The sequence below is a fragment of the Gekko japonicus genome, unplaced genomic scaffold (assembly GCF_001447785.1).
Source record: "Gekko japonicus isolate JY-2015 unplaced genomic scaffold, Gekko_japonicus_V1.1 scaffold1193, whole genome shotgun sequence".
Taxonomy (NCBI): Eukaryota; Metazoa; Chordata; class Lepidosauria; order Squamata; family Gekkonidae; genus Gekko; species Gekko japonicus.
In genome coordinates this window covers 170,200-180,806 of record NW_015164222.1, presented here as the reverse complement: position 1 = coordinate 180,806, position 10,607 = coordinate 170,200, and the positions used below count along the sequence as shown (strand labels likewise).

General features: G+C 45.3%; 1 protein-coding gene across 2 annotated transcripts in view; it reads right to left on the bottom strand.

Moving 5' to 3' along the window:
* The window catches only part of LOC107108144, a 43,233-nt gene that overhangs the window by 12,842 nt on the left and 19,784 nt on the right, over window positions 1–10,607 (bottom strand). For both annotated transcript variants that reach the window (XM_015408544.1, XM_015408545.1), the window contains exons 6-9: window positions 9,993–10,145; window positions 8,443–8,572; window positions 4,985–5,059; window positions 1,636–1,725 (exon numbers count right to left, since the gene is read on the bottom strand). In XM_015408544.1, coding sequence (XP_015264030.1) covers window positions 1,636–1,725; window positions 4,985–5,059; window positions 8,443–8,572; window positions 9,993–10,145 — 448 coding nt within the window. The remainder of the gene's footprint in view (window positions 1–1,635; window positions 1,726–4,984; window positions 5,060–8,442; window positions 8,573–9,992; window positions 10,146–10,607) is intronic.

Sequence of the window (10,607 nt, the reverse complement as noted above, 5' to 3'; positions counted from 1 at the left end):
ATTATACCTGCTGAGTCCTTCCGCCCCCCCTGCCCAATGCTGCCCTCTACAGAATCCACCCCCCAAACCTCCAGGTATTTCCCTCCTTAGAGCTGGCAACCCTACTTTCCCCTCAGTGCCTGTTGGTAGGCAACTAAGCTTGGTCCTGTCACCTACTTTGGCCTTTGGGAGAAAACACATTGGGGCCAGTCCTGATAGGGTTGCCAACTCCAGATGGGAAATTCCTGGAGATTTGAGGGATGGAGCCTGAAGAGGGTGAGGTTTGAGGAGGGGTGGGACCTCAGACAGGTACACTGCCATAGACTCCACCCTCCAAACCAATCAGTCCCACATAGGGAACCATTGTTGCCAATCTCCAGGTGAGGGCTGGAGAGCACTCAGAATTACAACTGCTCTGCAGAAGGGAGGGCAGAAGTCAGCTGAAGTCAAAGGGGCAGATAATGGTAGGTTGATGGTTAGCTGGGAAGGAGATGGGGTTGCCAACTACTTGGTGACAAATTCCTGGGGATTTGAGGGGTGGAGCCTGGAGAGGGTGGGGTTTGCAGAGGGGTGGGACCTCAGACAGGTAGAATGCCATAGACTACACCCTCCAAACCAGCCACTTTGTCCTGGGTAACAATTGCTGCCAATCTCCAGGTGAGGGCTACAGATCACTCACAATTACAACTGCTCTTCAGGTAGCAGAGATCAGTTCCTCTGGAGAAAACAGTGGACTCTGTCATTATACCCTGCTGAGGTCACCACAGCAAATTGACACTGTTTGCCCAAAGCCAGAGCACTCCCCCAGAGCCTCTTTCTAGATCTCGTTGTATTGCTTTCACAACAGGCTTTACTGCTAGTCAGACAATAAAACACAATAACAATTCAGTTTAGATGAAATAGTTCTCAGATGGCATTAACATAGGCAAATTGACATGTCGGTTTTCAGACTGTGTGCCACCCCGCAGGAGAGGCAAGGGGGGTTATTAGAAAAGATGGGAAAGGATCTGGGGAAAGGATAGTGCCTGTCAGGATGGTGCGCGTTGCTGTCCTCAACCAAAAGTTTGGTAGAAAATGTCTGCCTTGCAGGCCCTGTGGAATTGCATCAAGTCCCGCAGGGGCCGAGTGTCGCTTGGCAGAGAGTTCTACCAGGAAGGAGCCATGTCTGGAAAAGCCCAGTTTCTGGTCAAGGACAGCCAGATGTCTTTTGGGCCAGGAATCACCAGTCTGTTGTTCTCAGGAGATCATAAAGCTCTTTGGGAGACAAAGCAGAGGAGGCAGTTCTGAAGATAACGTGGGTCCCAGCTGCTCAAGGCTAGGATCTCCCAGACCACTTCTGTCAACAGTCTGCATGGGAGTACATGGACTTTGTAACATGAGATGCTGCATCTCTGCACCCCGCCCACTGCAGTGGTGACCTGGTGGTACACAGGGTGTTCTTGGCCCCACACTCACCCTGTGGGGACAGTTGCCGAGCCAGGTGTCATCTCATAGTGATGGGCAGTGGGACCAGTAACATAAGAAAGAGGCACAATTCATGACAAATGAGAACTGAGGATGGGTTCCCTTTGTTTTTCTGGATCATGTTAGGAAAGCATGTGGCTGCATACGGCACAGATTGGTATAAGAGAGCTAACCCTGGTAAGGGTTTTTTACCTTGCATTCAAACACCATATTCTGACTTAAGTAGATTAACTCCTCCGTGTTCTTCATGCGCTGGACATTTTCGTTGCAGTCTTTGATGAGCTAGGGAAAGGAAGATACGGTCAGGAAGGGAGGGGCTGAAGACTGGGTGGAAACAGACCCTTGAGAAGGTGAGAGTTAAATAAATGTTGCCTTTATCATCTAAATAAATAAACAGAGGTAGATCATTGTCATATCATTGAGGGTATCCCATTCAGTTGGAAACCTGCACAGGGAATAGAGTCGCAATGGACAAAATAGTTCACAAACTTACTTGGATAAATTATTAGGGATCTGTGGTCTATACTGCTACATATAACTTATTGTAAGTAGGATCCTATTTATGTAATTTTTGTACCGCTTGATATGTCATGTTAATACTTATGCTACGCTGCAGTTCTTTCTGGTGGTTTCCAGACTTCTAGATCCTAATGCATTGGTTACTGGATATCCCATTTTATTGATTGCACTGACTCACTATTATATGTAATCTGCCTTGAGTCCCTGTGAGAAAGGCGGACTATAAATAACATAAATAAGAACATAAGAGATGCCAATGTTGGATCAGGCCAAAGGCCCATCCAGTCCAACACTCTGTCACACAGTGGCCAAAAATACCAGGTGCCATCAGGAGGTCCAGCAGTGGGGCCAGGACACTAGAAGCCCTCCCACTGTTGCCCCCCCCCAAGCACCAAGAAGACAGAGCATCACTTGCCCCAGAGCCCCTATCTATACCTTGTGGCTAATAGCCACTGATGGACCTAGGGTTGCCAAATCGAAATTGGCCAGGAGCGGGGGGCTCCCGGCTGGCGTCCTCTTCGTGCGCGTGCGCGCGCCGTGTCCGCATCACCCGGAAGTGACATCGGACGCTGGGGGCGGAGCCACACCATTTGAGGGGAAAACCCCGGGCCCCGATTCCGCGGGAGTGGGAATTGGGGCTCGAAACCGGGGGGGGGGATTCTGCCCCCCGGGGGCATTTGGCAGCCCTAGATGGACCTCTGCTCCATATGCTTATCTAATTCCCTCTTGAAGCTGTCCATGCTTGTAGCCACCACCACCTCCTGTGGCAGAGAATTCCATGTGCTAATCACTCTTTGCCTGTTAAAATGTGACTTAGTGAAAGAAAGAAAAACCCAGAAAGCTATTCTCAGCAACTTATCTGCATGAAGTATGGTCCAGCATCCGGAATATTTTGAAAAGCTTCCTATTAACCTAAAATTCCCAGATTCTGTTGGCTCTGTTAGAGGATTTTCAGGAGATTTTTGGACATTTCTTTATTTCTTGGATCAAAGGTTTAATTCTTAAAGGTTTTTTTACTTAATTTATTGTTGTTACCTGCCCTGAGCCCTGCTTTGCAGGGGAGGGCAGGTTATAAATCCACATAATAAATAAATATGGTGGGATGACGAAAATTACGCTGACAACGTGCACAATTTAAGGAGCACATAGACAAGCTGGAACATGTCCACAGGAGGGCAACAAAGATGATGAGGGGTCTGGAGACCAAGTCCTATGAGGAAAGGTTGAAGGAGCTGGGTATGTTTAGCCTAGAGAGGAGACAACTGAGAGGGGATATGATAACCATCTTCGGGCACTTGAAAGGCTGTCATATAGAGAAGATGGTGCAGAGTTGTTTTCTGTTTCCCCAGAAGGTCGGACCAGAGCCAACGGGCTGAAATTAAATCAGAAGAGTTTTCGACTAAACATTAGAAAGAACTTCCTGACAGAGCAGTTCCTCAGTGGAACAGGCTTCCTCGGGAGGTGGTGGGCTCTCCTTCTTTGGAGGTTTTCAGACAAAGACTAGTTGGCCCTCTGACAGCAATGCTGATTCTGTGAACTTAGGCAGATCATGAGAGGGAGGGCAGGATGGGTTGCCTCAGTGGTTAGTTCTCGTGGCCATTTCTCACATGCCCAGGGAAATGCCGATCACTACTTTGGGGGCAAGAAGCAATTTTTCTCCATGCCAGTTTAGCCAGGGATCCTTTTTTTTTTTTTTTTTTTTGCCATCTACAGGACATGGAGCTGGGGTCACTGGGGATGTGTGTGTGTGTGTGGGGGGGAGATAGTTGTGAATTTCCTGCATTGTGCAGGGAGTTGGATTAGATGACCCTGGAGGTCCCTTCCAACTCTATGATTCTAACAAGGGAGATTGACCAGTTTCCCTTGTGAGACTGAAAACTGCACAGACTGGATATGAACCATGTCTGTGTTGCTGTGTGCGTTTAGAAATGAGGAGCCCCCATGCCCTCCATTTACCCTCTTTCCAGCCTGTGTATAAGCACCGCTGCACATGATTACGGGGTTAATTCCGAGCAGAATTGGCAGTTTTCACCAATTAACCCTTCCCATTGGAGATCCCCCTCATATCGTTCCTCGGGGTCTGCTTTTGTGCAGGAACAGCATTTTTATTTATTTATTCGTTAAACTTTTATCCCACCCTTCCGGCCGAGGCCGACTCAGGGCAGCTAAAGGTAAAGGTTCTCTTGCTCGAAAGCCAGTTGAATCCGACTCTAGGGTTGCGGTGCTCATCTCCGTTTCAAAGCCGAAGAGCCAGCGCTGTCTGAAGACATTTCTGTGGTCATGTGGCTGGCATGACTAAATACCAAGGCGCACGGAGCACTGTTGCCTTCCCACTGAAGCAGTACCTATTTATCTACTTGCAATTTCTTGCTTTCAAACTGCTCGGTTGGCAGGAGCTGGAACTAGAGACGGGAGCTCACTCCGTCATGCAGCACACTCGGGTCTCGAACTGCTGAACTACCGACCTTCCACAGCCTGCAGTTCAACGTCTTAACCAACAGATAAACTTCCAAATTACATATGGGTAATAAATACAACTTTAAAATACGATATTAAAACTAGATACAATAATAAAAATGCTAATCTTGTGTGTCGGTATTGCTGGTCTGCTTCAGATGCTGTAAAGTATTTTAGACGTCATAAAAGGGGGCAATCGGCTGAGCAGTTATTAGGGGTCCAGCAGGTCAGTGGAGATCAGTGGGCTACAGTGGGAGGGGGAAGTCAGGAAAGTTCCATTCTACCACTGGAAGATTAGTCTGCATTCAACCCTGTGTCTAGACTGGAACCACCTCCATAGTATTTTTTTCAGGCAGGCATTGATGAGGAAAAACACACAGAAGCGGGAGAAGGGCAGGCGTGGTCGCTAGGGAATGCAACTCCTCAAAATCAGAGAATAGTTACTTCAGCTTCTAGTAGACATTTGTGACCTAGTACGCTTGGGAGAATTTTTAAGCAACGTGAGTTTGTTGTGTTGCATGGGGTAAACAGAGATGATGGAAGGATGGGGTTTGGTGTCCGTTACCTTTTCAAGAGCATCATATGCCTGTGTGGCTTGGACTTCTTCGTCAGCACCAGGCCGTGTTCTTTTCAGTATGTTCTGACAAACAGAAACAAAAGGCTTTTGGTGAGGGAGACAGCCAAACAATCTGACATTGTCATTTAAAGGATGCATCTGTAAATTGATCAATTTAATGACCCTGGGGGATATGGCCTCCTCTCGGGAAAATGAGATGGTTTAGTTCATAATAGACTGAGCCAAAGCAGATGCAAACTGCAGCAATCTGGCCCTGTAGCACAGCCAGCTGTTAGACAGCTTAAAAACTGAAAAATCACCAGGCCCAGATGGCATACATCCGAGAGTTCTGAAAGAACTCAAATGTGAACTTGTGGATCTCCTGACAAAAATATGTAATCTTTCCTTAAAATCTGCCTCCATTCCTGAGGATTGGAAGGTAGCTAATGTCACTCCCATCTTTAAAAAGGGTTCCAGAGGAGATCCGGGAAATTACAGGCCAGTCAGTCTGACGTCGATACCGGGTAAATTGGTGGAAACCATTATTAAGGAAAGAATTAGTAGGCACATAGATGAACAAAACCTATTGAGGCAGACTCAGCACGGTTTCTGTAAGGGAAGATCTTGTCTCACTAACCTGTTAGTGTTCTTTGAGGGGGTGAACAAACATGTGGACAAGGGGGATCCAATAGATATTATTTACCTTGACTTCCAGAAAGCTTTTGATAAAGTTCCTCATCAAAGGCTCCTAAGTAAGCTCAAAAATCATGGGATAGAAGGACAAGTCCTTTTATGGATCAAAAACTGGCTAGTTCATAGAAAACAGAGAGTGAGTGTAGGTGGGCAATTTTCTCAGTGGAGGGTGGTAAGCAGTGGGGTACCGCAGGGATCAGTACTTGGTCCACTGCTTTTTAACTTGTTCATTAATGATTTGGAGATGGGAGTAAGCAGTGAAGTGGCTAAATTTGCGGATGATACAAAGTTGTTCAGGGTGGTGAAAACCAGTGAGGATTGTGAGGCACTCCAAGGGGATCTGTCAAGGATGGGCGAGTGGGCGTCAACATGGCAAATGGGGTTCAATGTGGCCAAGTGCAAGGTGATGCACATTGGAGCCAAAAATCCTAAATATAAATACACATTGATGGGGTCTGAACTGGCAGAGACTGAGCAAGAGAGAGATCTTGGAGTTGTAGTGGATAACTCACTGAAAATGTCGAGACAGTGTGTGACTGCAATAAAGAAGGCCAATGCTATGCTGGGGATTATTAGGAAGGGTATTGAAAACAGATCAGCCAATATAATAATGCCCCTATATAAATCAATGGTGAGACCTCATTTGGAATACTGTGTGCAGTTCTGGGCACCACACCTTAAAAAGGATATTATAGCTTTGGAAAAAGTGCAGAAAAGGGCAACTCGAATGATAAAAGGGTTGGAACACTTTCCCTATGAGGAAAGGTTAAAGCGCTTAGGGCTCTTTAGCTTGGAGAAAAGACGACTGAGGGGTGACATGATCGAGGTTTATAAGATTATGCATGGGAAAGAGCAGGTAAAGAAAGAGGTACTTTTCTCCCTTTCTCACAATACAAGAACTCGTGGGCACTCCATGAAACTGCAGAGCGGTCGGGTTAGAACGGATAAAAGGAAGTACTTCTTCACCCAAAGAGTGATTAACACATGGAATTCACTGCCACAGGAAGTGGTGGCGGCTACAAGCATGGACGGCTTCAAAAGGGAATTAGATAAGCATATGGAGCAGAGGTCCATCAGTGGCTATTAGCCACAAGGTATAGCTAGGGGCTCTGGGGCAAGTGATGCTCTGTCTTCTTGGTGCTTGGGGGGGGGTCAACAGTGGGAGGGCTTCTAGTGTCCTGGCCCCACTGGTGGACCTCCTGATGGCACTGTTATTTCTGGCCACTGTGTGACACAGAGTGTTGGACTGGATGGGCCTTTGGCCTGATCCAACATTGGCGTCTCTTATGTTCTTATGTTCTTATGCAGGCCCAAAGGTGCTCAGCAGGGCACAGTGCTCATGATCAGCTTTGCCAGGTGACGGCCAAGTTGATGGGATCAGAAGTTTGTAATTAGTGGAGCTAATAAATACAAGGGAAGAAACCACAACACGGTAACAAAGACTGTAAATCCAATAATAATCTTGAAAATATGTATTACATTCAAATCAGTTATACTCTTCCATCGAGTATATAGCATAGAGCAATAACAAACTAGTCAATTGGTACAAATAAGGTTTTCCACCATGCAAATATGCAGCTAAATAAAATCTAAAGTCCAAAACTTGATTCTCTTGAATATTGACTACATGTAGAAATAGACAAGATATTCAGGGCAGGATTCAATGGATGTCCAGTAATCGCCCACATTCAGATGAAATTTCAAATAGAATCAAGTAATCCATCACGCATTTAGCACAGTAAAGATCTATAAAGCGGAACTCCTACCCTCATGTGTTTGCATAAATGTCTTAGGGATGTTTTGAAGACTAAGACGTTTATGCGAACACGTGAGGGTAGGCAATCCGCTTTAAAGGTCTTGACTGTGCTAAACGCGTGATGGATTACTTGATTCCATTTGAAATTTCATCTGGATATGGGTGATTCTTGACAAAGATCTTTTGAAACAGATTTTTTTACTGGACATCTATTGAATCCTGCCCTGAATTTCTTGCGAATATCTAGTCTATTTCTACATGTAGTCAAGAGAATCAAGTTTTGGACTTTAGATTATATTTTTTTAGCCACATATTTGCATGGTAGAAAACCTTATTTGTACCAATTGACTAGTTCCTTATTGCTCTATGCTATATACTCGATGGAAGATTGTAACTGATTTGAATGTAAGACATATTTTCAAGATTGTTATTGGATCTATAGTCTTTGTTACAGTGTTATGATTTCCCCCCCCATGTATTTATTCTTACCACCGTGATCCGTGCCAGTTGTATCAGTGGCGCTAAAGCAGATGAGCTTGCTGGATGACTGCACTTGTGCTGAAGTTTTCAGCGTACTTAATTAGTGCAGATGCTGGCGTTCTTGGGAAAGGACTATAGAGCAGTGGTAGGAGAAGTTTTCCATACGGGAGGCCCAGGATTCAGTCCCTAATCTTTGCACTCAAACTGTCCCTTTTCAACAGAAGGGCTGGAAGAGACCTCTTCCTAAGAATGAAGCCCTCCCTTTAATACACAAAAGTACTTGAGTTGTACACGGCAAAATACATATTTCATACTACCAAATGTGAATAGCTCATATATATTTGTAAGAATGTGAGAAGGGTTTTCTTGCAATGAATACAAAAGCCAGAGCCCATTCTTTACCCAGTCACTGCTTAACAGTGTTAATTCCCAAGAAAACTACCATTTTGTGGCGCATACGTTGTTCACCATTCTCATTAAGACTTAGACAGTGGATGATGCATTGAGCGGTGAGGCCCGTGTAACCCGGCACTCTCACCTGGAGCAAGAGTTTCAGTCGTGTGATGCGCTGGAATGGGAGGATGAGGAAAGACTTGAGGGAGAGGCGCTGACAAATTGGGTCACTTTCCAGTTTCTCCAAGACTTGCTGGAAGGGAGGAACACCATTCCTGCCAGAGAAAGGAGGGATCAGATGAGAGACATCTTCCTACACATGAATGTTTTTTGTGTTCTTCTGCAACTAGCCTGGTTGTGACCAATGCTCCCTCTAAACTGTGGAGTCTTGTGAGCAAAAATTCTGCTTTGTGAGCTACTGGCATTAAAGTTGTGAGCGAGCGATTTGGCTACTGCATAAATTAGTTGGCTCTGGAGCCATCCTTCCTGAGCTAAGGCAAAAAAGTGTGAGCTGGAGGCTAAAAAACTTAGCTAGCTCACACTAACTCAGCTTAGAGGGAACACTGGTTGTGACACAGAGGTGGCCCTGAGTTCCTGCCTGTATGTGCAGCTCTCTACAGCTGCCATTTTCCTGTTATAAAAAGTACATTAGAGGCAAGACTATACTATGCCTGGGCAGGAGTATACTATGCATATGTATTAGAGTGCACCATAGAATACTAGTATCTCATACTGTGGCTTTGACTTGTGATACATTTCCACCCCCACCCCAAAATTTGGCCACCTCTTTGAGGCAGAGCAGCAGTAGCTTACTGGATCTGGTATTTCAAGCAAATGCTGTAATCATCCGCTTCAACCTAACCATACTTCAATCTAACCAAAATTTTAGGGCAACCCTATTTTGAATGGGTGGATGGTAGCTCAGTCTACAGAGCTCAGGATTAAAAGAAGCAGACACTTTTTAAAAAGAGACCTGAAAGTTCAGTTTTTTCTTTCTGTATCCTTTAATTACTGGATTAATACTCAGCCCTTGGAGGAAGTCAGACCTTAAAGTTCAGCTTTTTGTTACCACATGCTTTAATTACTGGATTAATATTCAGTCCTTGGAGGTTATCAGGCTGTACTCCAGAAACAATCTTCTCATACTTCCATAAAAGGAAGAATAAAACAAAGGGTGTGGTATACTGTTTACTTGATAATGTCCAGGCAACATTTCTAAATCTGAACCAGTAGTCCCTAATTCACAATTCCAGTATAAATTAAGTGGTGTGACATTTTTGTTCTAGCTGTTTAAAATGAGATCCATCTAATGATGGTGGGGAAGAGTGCCATCAAGTGGCAGCCAACTTATGATGACTTTGCATGGGGTTTTCAAGCCAGGAGATGAACAGTGGTGGTTTTGCCACTGCCTGCCTCTGTGTGACAACCTTGGACTTATTTGATGGATTCCTGTCCAAGTACTAACCAGGGCTGACCCTTAGCTTCTGAAGTCTGACTAGACCGGGTTAGGATGGACTATCAGGTTTCTTCATCTAATGGTAAAATCTTATTGCAAATATAAGATATTTCCTTGCACAAAAAACCTATGGGGACACTTAAGGGGGAATGTCTTACGTCTGGGATGCCTAAAGACAGATTTATATAGAGCCATGCAAAGAACAAAATCAGGGAAGGGAACATCATCAGGTTTCTTACAGTAGCCTCCGAAAGGTTTGCTCCTGGTAGGTCTGGTTTGTCACATACGGCAGGTAAACCCGGCGAAATTCCGGCGCATGGTTCAGAGCTACATCACACACGTTGAAGGTGAACATGTTTTCCTCAAGCTTCTCCTCCAAATCAAAGAGGAAACTGCAGGAACACCCCAAGGAATCATGGGGGGGAAAGCAGGATACTACTGTTAGCATGAAGCAATTATAGCTCTGTGTTCTTGTTAACCATAATCCTGTTTTGAAGAGTCCCACCTGCAAGTCATAAAGGCCCTAGCGAAGCATGGTGGCTTTACAGAAGATGGAGCTAAGGCTGGTGAGCTTGCCTGACTGCACCTGTGCTTAATTAGCATGGATGCTGGCGTTCTTGGGAAAAGACTATAAAACAGTGGTAGAAGATAAGTTTTCCATACAAGAGGCACAGGATTCAGTCCGTAACCTTTCCACTCCAAGAAGAAGAAGAGGAAGAGATTGGATTTATACCCCGCCCTTCACCTCAGAGTCTAAGAGCAGTTTACAATCTCCTTCCTTTCCTCTCCCCACAACAGACACCCTGTGAGGTAGGTGGGGCTGAGAGAGCTCTGAGAGAACTTATGACTGACCC